Raw genomic sequence first — 16,559 nt, 5'->3', positions numbered from 1 at the left:
ATGTGGGTGAAGGGCAGAGTGCAAAACAAAACTAATGTGGATAAAACTATCTCCTGGTAGGTTGAATCTGAATTTTATTCTGTAGCCCCCAGGGGATAAGGTTAAAAAGGCAAAGAAAAAAGGGAGTTTGAAAAAAATACTCCCTTTACATGGTCAACATGTTTCTGCCCTATGCGGACCCTGCAAGGGGTTCTGGGGCATTTGTCAGAACCAAAGCATTAATGTCACTCTGCAATGATGATGATAATAAAACCTGATACCAGTGTCAAGGAAGTAAGCCAGCTTATGCAGAAAATGGCCCACTATATAAATCACTGGGGTCCACTGTCACACTGAATAGCAAAACAAAAAATATATAGTTGAAAGCATTCAAATACAGGACAACACAACTCCAAGTCTACTATTAAACTATTTGAGTACGACATTACTGGTGCCCAACATCAGTGTGCACACTCATGATAGAGAATACGTGGAGGGATAGTCTTACCCGTAGTGTCAAAAGTTGAGCTCACTGTCAAGCCTAAAAAGACCACCTGAACCGCAGAGCTGTGTGATGCAACAATAAACAAATTAGTAGTTTGGAAAAGGGTCATTGCCACCACATCATATGGAACAAGGAAGGCCACACAATAGCTATGATGCTAAGGGTTCTGTACATGAGGATCACTGTGGATCTTGCCAATGGGATTATAGTTATTAAAACAACATTAAGCGAGTCCTTTTAGTGAGTGTGTATTGTCAAGACTCAGCATTACATAAAAGGATAAAAATCAGAACAATTTGTGTAAGCAACTAAATACCTCATTTGTATAAAAAATGCAGCAGAAACTAAACTAGGCCGGGCTGGGGCCAATTGACAAGGCACCCAATATGTATTGTAAAAAGCAAGTGCCATGCACGTCGACACCCGCCTGAAAGCCAAGTATCGCAAAGAATTATCGAGCATACAAGTCGGAAATAACAAACTCTGCATCGACTGGTATACAGTCATGGATACCCTCTATTATCCTCAATAGTGAAAGCAATATATTGGGGAGAGAGGCCACATACCTTGTTTGTATCTACTTTCTTGTTAAGCGGCGTGCCCAGCGAGAGTGAAAACATGCAGCCGGATGTGTCTTTTTAACAAGACACAAACACTGATTGGGTGCAAACATGCAGCCGGGTGTGTCCTTTTAACGAGACACAAACACTGATTGGGTGCAGGTGGGCATTAGGCATGGGAATAAAAAATTTGATAGCATTCGCGCCAAGAATTTTCAATTATATTAAGGACACGGAGGCGAGGATTATTGCTTCTCTTTCTCTACTGTAAAATTCACAGCAGCCAATGAAAACGTTTCAACAGAAAAATAAACTACATTCTCCATGATGCTCTTGCAACCAATCGTGTCCCATCAGACCCTATAGGAGTAACCATCTCCTTTCCATGAGCCTCTTTCTTTGTTCGAGTCTTTTAGTCCAAGTGCGAACATTAATTAGAAAATCCAATAGTGTTATTCTCCAACGTGTAATAACTTTAACCAAGAACTGGGACGTTGTCCAACCTCTTCAACAAGAAGAACGATTATTCTGCTTTCTTTTCTGAACCTGGAATAAATTAAACATAACAACCCGCAATCTCTGTTGAACAGAATACATATTACATACGGGTGGGTACTGTATTACAAGAATCATTGAAATACAACCGAGTGGGATAATCCTCGCCTCCGTGTCCTTAATAGAATTGAAAATTATTGGTGCGAATGCTAGCAATTTTTTTTATTCTTTCCAGGACCGGAGGCTTCAGATTATTGCTCGTTTAAGGCTTATCAAATACCATGGTGGTTATATTACCCACAGGTTTATAATAACATTGTTTAAACGTAGACTCTAATGACCAATCTGCAGATTTCATAATGTCTTGAATAGTTGAACCCAACATAAAAGTTTTGGATGCCATGGCACCACGCACAGAATGTGCCCCAATTTTCTCGGTATCAATACCAGCTTCTTTCATGACTGGCTTCTGGCTATCGTAGCTGCTAGTCCTGGCTTGAACGGTTTTTGCAAAGCAATCAATAGTTGTGTCAAATCCTCTGGTCGCAAGGACCGTGTGCATTCTTCAAAGGCTTTAAGGCACTGCACTACACACAACTTAACATTACTGTAAAAAGCTTTATATTCTATACTACGTGACAATGTTTTCGTCCTGCCTGTAATGTTAAAGGAAACACCTTCCGGAGTGAATACTCTAACTGGAAGGTCTAGAGCTCTCGCATGTGAAGAACGTCTGCAGGCAGATAAGCACAAAAGCATAGCTAGTTTAGCTGATAATTGTTTCCTGCATAACAGAGCATTATTTGGCCATTTGTCACATAGGGATATGACCAGGGATAATTCCCACAAACAAGAATATTTCGGTTTAGGAGGATTAGCTACTCTAATTCCTTTAAGTAACTTACACACCAGCGGGTGCATACCTACTGGTTTTCCGTCCACCTGTGTATGACCTGCAGATATGACTGATCTGAAATTATTTACTGACCAATATTCCAAACCTTCTGAAGCTTTATCGGACAAGAAATTCACAATATTGGATAACTCTGCCCCCACAGGATCCACGTGCCGTTCCTTGCACCAACGTACCCAGCATTTCCAAGCTGCTGAATATCTCTTCCGTGTGGAAGGGGCCCAGGCTGGCTTAATGAATTCGGAAGCTTTATCTGAATTGCCTGGCATTTGCCATTGTTGCCGGAAAGCCTTCATGCCATCAGGGACAACTGCCCCGATGTCACCATGGGATGCAGTTCTCCGTGAGGGCCCTGGAGCATCATGCGAGACCAAGGGAGCATCCTGGGGAAGTCGCAACTCATCTCCAATACTATCGGGAACCAGGGTTGCGACTGCCACAGGGAGGTCACAAAATCACTTCTGCCTGCTGTTGGGCTATCTTGGTCGTCACTCTGGGAATTGGAATGAATGGAAGGATGGCATAATTTTGGTTCATTGACCAATTCTGGGAGAAGGCGTCTGTTGCTTTTGCTAATGGGCCCGGCCTCCAGCTGAAGAACGTCTGTAGTTGTCAGTTCAGTCTGGATGCAAAAAGATCTATTTTGCAAGGCCCTCACACTGTCTGTAACCATTGGAACAGTTGAGGTTGGAGTTGCCAATCGCTGTAATCCTTTAGATACCTGGAATTCCAATCTGCGACAGTGTTCGACTGTCCATGGATTGTATTCCGCTAACACTGATATTTGGTGACTCAGGCAATAATGCCAAAAATCCTTTGCTATCTCCACTAGCAGGGACGACCTTGTACCTCTTAACTTGTTGATATATCTCACTGCCGAGATATTGTCCATCCTGAGTAGATTGCAACAAGAGAACTGTTTGGGGGAAAGCCTCCGTATTGCGAATGACCCTGCAAACAACTCCAAACAGTTGATGTGGAGGGATAGTGGTTGTGTGGGATAAAAGGTGCCGCCTCTGGTATAGTCCCAATCACCTCTACCTTGTCTGTGCTCTTCTCTGGGAGGACCTTGGTAATATTGACGGCCTGCCTCGCCCGGCCCTGTTAAAAAGGCCAGCCTGAAACACTCTCTTTATCCCTGATTGGGCCTTGCCCAAAGACGTAAAAGTACCCACGTGCTTCGAGACATCCTTAATAAATCTCTCACCAAAGAGATTACCCTCTGCAAGGGGACCTGGTTCGGCCGAGGCTAATTCTGTAAGGTTTGAGTCCATCCTCATCAGTAGGGATTTGCGTCTCTCTGTAGAGATGGCACAATTTGTATTTCCTAGGAGGTATATCGCTCTCGGTGTCTAGCCTGCTAAAATGTCTGGGTCCACGGGGCTGGCTGATTCCTTCGCCACAAGGGCCATCTCCAGGATCTTGGCCACATCCAGGAATTTGTCCTGGTAGCCCCACCAGGCACGGTCAATACCCTTTTTGGGGTCCTTTGCGAACTTCTTGAGGAAGGTCAAAAGACTGGCATCGATATCAGTTGTGTCTGCCACCTTGTCTGGGATATCTGGCCGAGGAAACTTGGACCGCAACCTGTTTAGCACTTCTTTGTCAAAACCTTGTGTAAGGTTGTCATGGAGGTAATCTGCCACCTCAGGGGCCAGAGCCCAATCTGAGGAACGGGGATGAACAATGTCCGCCGGGTGGAAGGTGAAAGGGGTGTTGGGATTTTGAGGTGTCATATCGGGCACTAGGATGACTGCCTTCCTAGACAATTTCTTAGGGGGCCCTTATTGTCAGTGCAGTCCGTTGCAGTAGTGTTGATGTCTACGTATACCTTTTGCTTACGTTTCACTTTTCCACCTTCGTTGGTAGATGGTGTGGAATAGCCATGTTCGGCCCTGGTCGCCTGTGGCAAGCTAGATAATGTGCCTGCATGGGGTCATGGCCCTGACTTCAATTTACTTTTGCCTGTGGAGGTGTCTTTTTGGGGTTCAACAGGGTTCTGAAACCCGTGGCGCTTTGCGAAGCTTTCCAGCTGCCTGGTAATAGGTTTTAACGCTGCTGCCAAGGCTTGCTGGACAGTGTTAGGTACCGTATTCTCAATTGCCTAGTTGACAGACTGCTGGACCGATGCATCCAGAGCGGCAACAATATTATCTTCCAAAACAGTCTCCTGTTGTCCATCATACTAGTGTCCATCCTCCTCCTTCTCATATCTTAACCCACTCTTCCATTTTAAAATCATTTACCTCACTCTTGGCCAATATGTACATAGGGATCTAAAGACAAGGTGAGTATAGAGTAGTCAGGGGGGAGCCAACCCACATGCACACAATACAGTTAACAAATCAATTAGCTCCTCAGTAAAGCTGTATTCAACTATTGTTCTAGTCCCAGGGCGTTAAGAGCCAAATGTTACGTTTTCTGGAGTGTGCACTCACTCCCTGGGCCGACTATTTTTGCAGCCGGTCATGCGTTCACTTCACGCTGTTGATCTCAGTGAAAATCCTGGCTTTCTGAGCCTCGGTGCGAGCGTGGGTAAGCGTTCAACATGCGTAGCCCAAGTCCGCCCAAATGTAGCACAATTGGGCTACGCAAGCCGTGCGACGTCAGGCTCTATTGATTTCGTAGGGCCCCATGAGGGAAGGCTTCCGACTGTCAGCGCGGGAGACCACGATGCCTACACAGGCAGGAAACACCGCTTACCTCTGTGTGAGCAACTCATGCTCCCGAACGGGAGCCAAGCATGAAAGGCTGCCCGATCCAGGCCAAACACTCATGCTAGCAAGCGCATGCCATAAAACCGTAAACCATTAGGCAAACATCATGCCAAGAAGCGCATACAGCTGCAATGTCAAACATGAAATGCATAACACCAGCAGATCAATCCAACAAGCGCATGTGCTTGTGGGAAGACAGTTGACTGGTACCACATAAATACAACAGATTAATGATATATTGAAAATAGCATTTATCTCTGCCGTGAGCAGAAAAGAAAGAGTCTCATGGAAAGGAGATGGTGACTCTTATAGCGTCTGATGGGACATGATTGATTGCAAGAGCATCATGGGAAATGTAGTTTATTTTTATGTTGAAACGTTTTCATTGGCTGCTGTGAATTTGACAGTAAAGAAAAAGAAGCAATAATCTGAAGCCTCCGGTCCTGTAATAGAATTGTAATTTCAAAGCACATGCTGTTGATAGAAACTACATTGCGCTTGCGGCGCATATGTCGACTGGCAGGATTTCTGGGTAATGAAGTCCTATGCTAAAAACCACAAGTCTACGGGTCCAAAAACCGACAATTACTTTCTGTTTGGAGTGAATATATGTACAATCACTTCAGAAGCACAATGTCAGATTTAAAGAGGGACTTAATCAATTGGATGATAATATAAATTTCACAATGATATATATGGACAATGATTAACTAGAGTACATTGACACAAGACAAAAGTGAATGTGAGGGCATAGATGAATGCCCAAAAAACAGTCGGGGGTGGGGTAGTTGGAATAACCCTGTTAGGAGGAAGGGCAGAAGAAATATACAATAACCCCAGACAGAAATACATGTGGAAAAGGGAAAACATGAGCCACGGCCATGAAATAAGAGCTCCTGTAGAAGGTAATTTCTCTTTACATCAGTAACCTTATCATGAACATTATAGGGTAGTCGAGGGAATATCTTCATTTATTCCCTCTAGGTGGCATTTAAGTCTGAAAATCCAGCATTGTTCCCTCTGAAGCAGCGAAGTCTCTAAATTGCCCATGTGTGTAGTGTGGTAGGGTTTGTTAATAATAATCCATCTAATGTCTTTCTCTGTGTGTGAGTATGTCAGGTAGTGTCTGCTTAGTTTTGTGTTATATTTTTTACATCTTACTGAGCTGCAATGTTCAACTATTATAAATGCAGGTGTGAGGAGGGAACCCAATGATGAAGCATGTCACCTACAGGTGAGTGAGGGTTCTTTTCCTTAAGAAGTCATTCTCCAGCGGACGACCCCTGTCCTTGGTCCTCTGCCCCAATTCCCTTTACATAACAGACGCACTTTGTATGTATTTATCTGGTATCTTTTCTTACCAAGGCTACAGCGGAGGGTGCCTTGTTAGCTGTGGTGGTGAGGAGGGCAGCTGAGTTGTTGGACCATCAATTGCCCTCAGAGGCAGTCAAGCCGAATGTCGTGACAGGTGCTTACCCCATCCGAACCAATTCATCCCTTCAGTGAAGCCCTGCTCCAGGCCTGGGCCAAGTCCTGCACAGGAACTCTTGTGCACAGCCAACGACCCACCCCAGGGAATCCCAGTGTCCTCACCTAGCACCCCACACCTTAAAGCTTAGTGGTCCAGAACCATATTCTCTCAATCAATTGCTGATGGACGAGATGCAGCCAAGTTTGCCACAGACTCACTGGGCAAAGCAGTTTCTACATTGGTCGCCCTTAGGTGCCATGCCTGGTTGAGAACCACTGGCTTTTCGGGGAATGTCCAGGCTCATGGACATGCAATTTGATGGCTCCTGTCTGTTTAGAGAAAGGCTGACTCAGCGTTGGAGAGCTTTAAGGGCAGTAGGGATAGGGCCATGTCCTTGGGCCTTTCCATGGACCTTTGCCAAGCCCAGTCCACCTTCCGCCCTTTTTGTGGCCATAGAAGAAGCTTTCAACTTGCTCTCTACCCTCCCAGCCACCACGGGCAGCAAGCTTCCCAATCTTTTTGTGGCTGAGGGCATGGTTACCACAGACCACTTGGGACAGGTAGCCAGAAGTCAGGGAAGTCTACCTCCCCCCGTCATCTGCAACCTCCACCCCTTTACTTTGCCCTCCGACCATCATGGACATTCCGTAGGGGACAGGATACACAATCACCGGCATCACTGGTGGTCAATAACATAAGACCATTGGGTTTTGCGGCTCGTCTAAAGGGGTTTCTCCCTCCCCTGTGTAACCACCCCTTCACCCATGCCACCGACTAACGACAGGCTGATAGAGGACCACCTCTCCTTGCTCCATCAGGAACTTCTGGCTCTGTTGGCCAAAGGAGTCATAGCGATGGTGCCAGAATCAGAAGTAGGTCGCAGTTGTAATTCCCACTACTTTCTGGTACCCATGAAGGACGAAGACCTTTTTCCTATCTTAGACCTGCGCCTTCTCAAACTCTTCCTGAAAAAAGGAAAAATGTAAAATGCTCAAGCAAGTCCTCTCTGCCCTGGTCCAGTGACTCTGAATGGTAGCATTGGACTTTCAGGACCGATATTTCACCATCCCCATCCTGTCTGCCCACAGACATTACGTGCAGTTAACAGTGGGCTAAGAGCACTTGCAGTGTGCTGTGCTTCCCTTCAACCTTATTAGTGCAAAAGTGATGGCAGTGGTTGCAGCTCATCTGTGGAGGTCATGGGTTCCAGTCTTTCCCCACCTCAATGATTGGCTGTTGAAGACGGGCTCGCCCCAACAGTAGTTTCCCACCTCCAGACTATGGCAAACCTCCTGCACTTTCTGGGGTTCACTATCAGCCTGCCGAAGGAACACCTGGCTTCTTCTCCGATGCTCTCCTTCATCGGAGCGGTCTGGGCACAGTGCAGTTTTGGGCCTATCCTCCAGAGCTGCGAGTCCAGGATATTCATGCTATAATGCAGGTGTTTTAGCCACTATCCTGGATTTCAGTGAGACCGACTCTGAGGCTGTTGGACCTCATGGCTTCCTGCATCCTGCTTGTTGCTCATGCCCGTTGGCATATGCAGGCTCTGTAGTGGGATCTGAAGTCCTAGTGGATGCATCATCAGGGGAATCTCTCCGACATGGTCCAGATCTTGGAGGGAACTGCGAAAGATCTGCAGTGGTGGCTGACCAACTGCAGTTGGGTCAGTGGCAGACCTCGCTCCCTTGCCCACCCTGAGCTAACTGTTGAGACAGATGTGTCACTCTGGGCTGGGGTGGCCACCAGGGAGAGTTGGCGATCAGAGGACTCTGCTCTCCGGCGGAATCCGGGCTCCACATCAACCTGTTGGAGGTTCAAGCAAGCCTTTCTTCCTTCAGTCAGTGGAAAGCTGGTACAAGTGTTCACAGACAACACCACCACCATGTGGTATTGCAACAAACAGAGCAGGGTTGTGTCATTGTCAAGATGCACTGCGCCTCTGGATGTGGCTGGAACACCAAGGCATATCCTTAGTGGTCCAACACCTGGCGGGATCTCTGAAAGGCAAGGTGGAAAACTCAGCTGTCGATGCCTATAAGATCATGAATGGCATCGCCTTCTGGAGGTGGCGCAAGACCTTTTTTCAAGAGTAGGAAGAGCCTTGGGCAGAACTGTTTACCACCACAGAGAACACTCCATGTCAGTAGTTTTGCGTGCTGGTATTTCCAAGACGGCTCTCGCTCTGAAATGCTTTTCATCTCGAGTGAAGCTTTTGCCTCTTGCATGCCTCTCTGCCAATACCACTACTTCCGAGAGTTTTCAAGAAGATCAGGCATGACTGGGCCCAAGTCATTCTTGTGGCTCCAGATTGGCCACTGAGAGTTTGATATCCTGAGTTGTTGAGTATGACCATCAGTCTGCCAATCAGACTGGAGGTGAATAGAATTATGGCTTGTGTCTCCAGTTTAACCTCAGTGATAGAATTGTAAATAAGAGGGAGATCCTTAAAGAAGCTGTTGGCCCTCCCACAGAGTATGTGATCAATTAATTCCACTGTTTTGGGTCCTATTGCTGAAAGGAATGGATCACAAGACAGTCTGTAGACCTATTGGTTTTGTGAACAAGGATCTAGTTGTAGCCACGGTTCATTATTTTAAAAGAGGTTAAAATACACTATGACTCGAGACTGATTGCACAGTATATGAGCCTAAAGATATAGGAGGCAAACATGGTTGGCTGGATTAAAATCCAATGAAAGCTTTAGACAACGGACTTTATGAAAAAGCACCTCACAACTGTGCTACAGTCTTATTAGAACGGTGGTTTGTGCACACTTCTCAGCACCTGTTGCCTTTTGGTGCCACTGATCACAGATTCCAAACTATATTACATAAGGAGCAGTGCACTTGAACACAAGAACTTATTTAGTCTTTTTATATTTCTTTCAATCCTTTATTTTCAAATGCAAATGAAGTTTCACAAAAGAAAAAGGGCAGCCAACTCGTTTCGTTCAATTTGGCGACAAGCCAAAAGAACTTCTTCAGGGCTCTTTAGATCACACAAAGAGACTCAATAGTCTTTAGTATCGGACAAATCGCAAGCTGGGCCAAGTTACAATCATTCGCCCGAAGTCTGCCTTCAAAACAGCACCGAGCCCGCTCAATAAATGAAAGAATGATGATCAGAGGGATAAGTGAAGAAGTTCTCTTGGTTTGTCGCCGAATTGAACGAAACGAGTTGGCTGCCCTTTTCTTTTGTGAAACTTCATTTGGATTTGAAAATAAAGGATAGAAAGAAATATAAAAAGACTGAATAAGTTCTTTTGTTCAAATGGTTGACTGGATTGCTCTGTCTCAATACAGAAAACAGAATACATTCTTTAGAACAGACACAGCATATTAATATAATGCAAAGAAAGGGTACTCTAAAAATGGCTGCTCTGTTTCAACCTCGAAGATACAGTGGAACATTTTTAATTTGTCTGTCCTTTATACTCTAAGAATAGAAAACATTAGCTTTTTTCAGTAATGCGCGGGTTACAAATAAGAACAGTGAGAAGTGTGTTATTGCAGTGTAAGCAAATTGAAAATAACATAGTCATTTTAGGAGTGTCAGAGTACGTTGAAGCATCTTTTGCCTGGTTATAAAGGTGTCACAGTATGGGGGTGAAATCTGAACCCATTGGAGTAATTTAATATTACAAATAGATTTGTTGTAATGTTTTATGAAGACGTGTGAGGAAAATATTGGAGATCATATGTACCCTTTACATTTTCTTTTTTTTTTTTTTTTTTTTTTTGGAAAACCTTTATTTAACAGTATGCGCAGACAGATACGGGCCTACAACCCTCAGGCCGGCCTCGACAAAAAAGGGCACATCAGCAAGCAATTATACGATTCAGCAGCATATCAGTACAAGCACGAATAGACCAGATTACGTTATACACAATTGTGCCGCCGAGCGCCAGGATGATGAGGTTTAAGTTTTATAAAGTTTTGAAATAAGTCCATAGCAACAGGTCTGGAAGGATCCGAAGCAGAGCAATGCAGTTAGGACTATAGTGGGCAACGATCATCAGAAGAATCAGCAAGCATTATCCGTAAGGTAATCAATCGCACTCAATGAAATCAGGATAGAAAGGAAGCATATCACATGACGATCCCCAAGCACTACCCACAAGTTCCCAATCCTCCCCTCGACCCAAGAAATAAGAAAGGAAAGAGCAAACGAGAAAGGTAAAGAGTAGAAAGGGAGAAGAGAAAGAGAGAAAAGAAAGAAAGAAAAAGGAGGCCCATAGAAAAAAAAAACCAACAAGGAAATATACCCCCCACCCTACACGCATGCAGAGGCTACGGCCTACCCCCCCTAGCAGTGTGTCTGTCGCCCCAAAAGAGTACCCGAAATGTAGGAGAAGAGAAAGAGAAGAAAAAGAAAAAGAATGTCACGGTTAATCGGAGGAGGGCCAAGGATCTATTCAATACAAGCAAAATCGTTACCCGCGGTCACCCAACCCCAGGCCCCGACCTAACACCCTGCTACATGTACCTCCAACAGTCACAAGTCCCAGTCCCAGCCATATACGTATCAATGTGCAACAAGAAAAACCCCCTTCCTCAGCCTTGGCCCCTTCGAATCTGCAGTCCAACAGAATCCAATTGCAGTACAGCCAACCTGGACGGGATGGGCCACCATGGAGTCCGTTGCGGCAATCGAGGGGTAAGAGACAAGTCAAACTGGAGCGAAGCTCGATAGTAAAGGACCACAGAATGCGCCACTGCTATGCGGTGGCTAGTACAACAGGGAGCAGGACGATGCATAAATCCCATAGTAGCGGCCGGCCGATGTACAGGAAGCAAGTCCAGGAGGACGCTCAGAAACGTGGCACCAAAGGACAAAGGAGATGGGCAAAACGGCGGCTGAGGCACAAGCTCCGGCCATACCAAGGGAGCAGGATTGTCAGACTCCTCCAGGGCAGAGCCGAGGAGTACCGCAGCGGGCACTGGGACACGTCCCCCCGTCACTGCCACATACCTCAACTCGGGTGATCCACCGACAGTCGACTGAAGATGTGGCTTAACATGCCGCACTGGAGAATCATCATGGCCAGCTGAAAAAGTCCGATCAAACCGGTCCTCCAAACCAGTGGCAGAGTCGCGGAAGGCCAACCACAGGTCCTCCAGAGCTGCCAGGATGTCGCGAAGCCCCAGCGGTGGATCAAGGATGGAGGGTGCTGTTGCGTCCGCCATCTTAGGCAAGCAACCATCGAGCGCCCCGGGAAACAAGCCCCCTTCACCGGCCATCGGTATCTGGAAGGTGATAAGCTCTCTGCGGGGCCCCGGCGGTGCAGGAAACGTGGAGGCAGCCGGTCGTGGAAAGGCTTCAAGGACAGGGGAATCTGTGGTGCAGGGAAACCCACCGGCGAGACCAGGGCTTCCGATGCGGAAGATGGCGTCCGCTGCTGTAGGCTGCAACAAAGAAGCGATCCCGGCCCTCTCCCAGCTGGGCCGGGATACAGTATACGGGAGCTGGATACAATGTTGCGAGCGGGGCGCGCTGGGCAGCCGAGCATGGAAAAGGCTGCTGTGAGAATCCCAGCGCCGCGCTCCAGGTCCGGTGCACCGGCTCCTCCCTCTCCACAGCGGCCGCTGCTATCGTCGTCGCCGCCGGCCGTCCCCACTAAACAATGGCCCGGCTGCGACCGCTTGGAAGGCCGGAATGGAAACCGGGGCCCAACTCCGCCGGGGCAGCTCCGTTTTCAACCGGAGTCAAAGTATCGTGGTCAGGAACGTGGCGCAGGTACGCGTAGGGCTCGGAGGCGCAGGATTCTTGCCAGGATATCGACGAAGGGCGAAAGGGTCGGCGGAGCCGAAGAGCTAGGCGGCCATCTCGGCTGCAGGCTAGGCTCCTCCCACCCTTTACATTTTCATATTGACTTCTAGGATGTATGATATTTCATTACTTTGTTAATTATTATCTTCTGTTGACTTTAAAGACATAGGATGATATTTTTTAGCTTGTAAATTGATATCCACAGTTGGAATTGTTTTTCATTATGTGTTTAATGGATGTATTAATGAATATAAATATAATTAGCACATGACCTAGTATGAGGAACAGGAAAGAGTCTGCCTGGTACCTATTGAGGAGGTAGTCCATGGCATGTTGTGAGACTGGGACTCAAGTATAGCCCATGCTATGACCTAATGAAGAGAATGTTCATTGTGCGCTAAGTAGGAAGGAAGAGGGTGTTTACAGTGATGAGACCATAGTCACAGTGTATTAACTGTTAGATATCTTTAGTTCCAGAGCCTCTCAGCTGAGTGTCTTTCAGGACTGGTGACAGATCAGCAGTGGCAGGAAGTTCAGCGGCTGAGCACAGAGCGTCTCAAGAGGTGAGCAACATCACAAAGCCTTTCTTTCCCTTCCGTCAATGATGTATGCAGCTTATCACAGCAATATTACACACACACACACACACACACACACACACACACACACACACACACACACACACACACACCAACAGCACACATGTAGTAGCTCCTCCAAGAATACAGACACATTCTGCTATACAGGCACATACATACCCGTTCACGTGGTCAAACACACACACATTTACACCCAGTGAGTTACCGCCCTCCCAGCTGTGTAGTCCACTCATGCTTGGTTTGGGTTCATTGCGACGGGCCGCACACACCTGGCTCTAATTGTACCTGGTATATAGGATACAGGGGGCATCAGCTTGGTGTCTCTTTAGCACCTCTTGAGACCCAGGCAGTGGCAGGGATCTGGGGTAGTGAGGCAGGGGGCGAGGGGGTAAGGGAGTGGAAAAAATTTAAAATACACTTACCTCCTCGCCGCTCGTCTCCCACATTGTCTCACCTCCATCGGCCGACCAGGAAGCAGCCATGCTCCCCTGAGCCACTCACAATGCTGCAATGTGGCATTGTGATTGGCTTGAGCTCCGTAATTCAGTGCTCAGGCGGGGGCTGGGTGCCTGGGCGTGTTCTCCACCCAGGCTGTAATGCAGCTTGGGTGGAGAACATTCTAAGTGAGCATGACTGCTTGGTTGGCCGGAGACGGCCAGCTTAAGTGTCATGCACACTTCAGTGGGCCTACCACTCCTCCCCTGCCCTGCAATCAGAGTTGCCCCGCCCTGCCCCCATGCTGCTGCAGCAGCAAGGAACAAATAAAATGATAATAACATCAAGTTATTATCAATTTATTTTTCCTTTCCTTCACTGCTGCAATGCAGTGGGGCTACGCTTCTCCGCCTTATTGGAGGAGCCGAACTGCACCCAGGTAAGCCAAGCATCAGTGCTCACATGATAGGCTTCAGTGTAGAGTGCAAAGAATGGCAGGAGGGACACGTGACAACTGAAGGATGCGTTTCATGCTTTCCAGGCCAGGTCTGCATCACCTCTTCTCACTGGGTGAGCCTAACAGACTGTCTGCAAGCCAGCCGGTGAACAAAGGAGATAGGGGTCTGGGAGCTGTTTTTTTAAGGTGAAAGAATGCACATTACTTCCTCGTCGCTCTCGCTTATCTCCATTATGCAATGAGGCCCCTGTGCCTTGTAGACTCACCCCTACCACTATAAAAAGTTACCACCCCTGCACCCGTCCTGTTCTTTTGGGTCTGTAGACATTGAAGGGTGGGGGCAGTGCGCTCACTTCAGCGTGGGTTGATTAAGTGGGTTTGTACCTTGATTTTTCCTGCTGCCTTTCAACATGGACTAGAGGCCATAATTTATGGGTTTCTGCACTGCTTCCTTCATACTTTATGGGTGATTTTCTAGTGGAAGGGGGCGGAAGCGGCACAGCATCCTCATGGTCCTGTCTGCACACATGAGAGCTGTGCTCTGATTGAAGTGTGAGTACGCTAATATGACTGTGCCGGTTGCATAATGTGGGGATTCTCCATGGGCTGCGGAAATCCCTGGGTTCTTTGGGGCACTTCAGAGCGGTGCTCTGGCAGTGGCTCTTGTAGGATGGAAATACAGAGGCAACTTGGAGGTGCACGCTTTCAGCCATTCGATTACACATGTTTATGGGAGTGCTGTGCTTCTCTGAGACTGCTGTGTGCCTGTGAGGGGTTGTGGTGCTCCTTGCTAATGGCTAAACAGTCACTACAGGTAGGCAAGTCTTCTTTATAAACTGTATAGCTGTAATGTATTTTTTTGATTGGTTGTTTCCTGGCCCATGGCCTGTCTATTTTCTCACTTGCTGTTGATTTTCCTTTGTAGTTTTCTGCCAGCGACCCTAAATGCCCTAGGCATTGTCTGTAGAATTGTCGTGGTTCTTATACCACTTTTTTGATATATGGTTTGATCCCCCCTGGGGCCTTGTGATTCCAGTGCTATTTATTGTAACTATCAATGCTTGTTTGAATTGTATCTTCACCTCTAGCCTCATAAAGAGACTAGTGGGGTTATTCCTAGAATAAATACATATATTTTATATATATACCTGTGTGGACTACTCTTTCATTTGGTCATTCAAGAGGTTATCTATGGTAAAACAATAAGCTTAACACTCCTTCAAGACTTAGCCTGAAGGCTGCTCTCCACAGCTACCACTAGGATAGCTTTCTTTAAAGGTTGCCTTTAACCTATCACCTTAAGAGTCGAATTGGACTGGTGCAAGGTGGCCACTATAACTAGTGACCAGCATATGCCAGGCCAACTTCTCACACATAACATATCCATATCACTGACAATTTTTGAATTGTGAACATTGCAACAAATATAAGTAGCACAATAATAACATCTGTGTCATTGGACAGTACAATGACTAGATTGGAACCATTTCAAACAACCCACTCAACATGTGGCACAACACAAAGGCCAGCTTCCTCTAATCTGCTGTTAAGTTCTTGAACAATATGGCCAATACCTTTTGAATGTATCTCTGCAGGCACCAACGCCTCGTTGACAATCATTCCACTTGTAGTAATTGAAAATTCAGTGTTCACTGAAGCATCAGCAGTGTTTTGGTGACTTAACATCTTCAAGTTCATCTTGTTCGATGTTGATGACCAGAATTGATCACGTTGCACAGGTATAGGTGTTGAGTTTATGATGCAGGCAAGGTAAATTGTTCCACTGGTAGACATTCATCTGATTCTCTCACATTCTTTGACAGATCGTTCAAGATAACTGTCAAAGACAATGTGCAGTTCTTGCAGGGTGCACACTGGCTTTGATATCTGTGGAATAGTCTGAATGACCTCTCTGTAATTTTGCATGGATCAAACCACCATTCGCAATTGTGACATTGTCCACCACAACAGCAGTTTTAAGGTGAAAGGTTTTTTTCGAGTTCTTGTACGAGTTTGTGCTTTACTGGTTGGGTTGCAGCATCTCCATCAAATAATGTGTTTGTCAGAGGAAGATCATGCGACAGACTGTCCTTGATAAATTCACCCCTTTTTTTTTGATACACCCATCTTTCTCTGTGCTTAGGAAAATGTTTTTTTTTTTTAACCTGTTTTGTAGTGGCTGGTTAGAAGAACTCTTTCTGTGGCAATTAAAGCATGGAAGTTTAGCTTTAGTGATTATGCGAAACAGCCTTTTCTCTTTCAATACAAATCTCTGCTTCAGTTCTGAGTATAGTTTTGATCCATGTTCCAGGACATCTAGTAGACGTGTCTTTATATCGTTATTAACCTAGTGTTTGGTCACAAAGTTGTGTACTCGCACAGGCTCAGTTATTTAAAAGGGGTTTGCTTGCTGCTGCCTGAAACGAAGAAGGCTGTCAACATGTTTATTAAAATGTTCCCTTCTCTTTCCCACAATGTTGTGGTGAGGAACAGTTTCGCGATGGTACATTTATTTTGAATTTTTCATCTTACTGAAAACATTGCACATAGAAATGACTTCATGGTAAACTAGCTGCCATTGAGCAACATATTAACTTTTCCGTGTCTGACCAACAATTTCCTTGGAGCTTTTCTGTTATCTCTGGATCATCTGTA

General features: G+C 46.2%; 1 protein-coding gene across 14 annotated transcripts in view; it reads left to right on the top strand.

Moving 5' to 3' along the window:
* The window catches only part of HEMK1 (HemK methyltransferase 1, mitochondrial release factors N(5)-glutamine), a 319,162-nt gene that overhangs the window by 98,396 nt on the left and 204,207 nt on the right, over positions 1–16,559 (top strand). For all 14 annotated transcript variants that reach the window (XM_085625145.1, XM_085625136.1, XM_085625144.1 and 11 more), the window contains one exon: positions 12,885–12,976. In XM_085625145.1, the coding sequence (XP_085481271.1) occupies positions 12,885–12,976 (92 nt within the window). The remainder of the gene's footprint in view (positions 1–12,884; positions 12,977–16,559) is intronic.

The sequence above is a fragment of the Triturus cristatus genome, chromosome 9 (genome assembly GCF_964204655.1).
Source record: "Triturus cristatus chromosome 9, aTriCri1.1, whole genome shotgun sequence".
NCBI classification, from domain to species: domain Eukaryota; kingdom Metazoa; phylum Chordata; class Amphibia; order Caudata; family Salamandridae; genus Triturus; species Triturus cristatus.
Note: the sequence above shows the minus strand (reverse complement) of the source record. Positions and strands in the feature narration are given on the sequence as shown.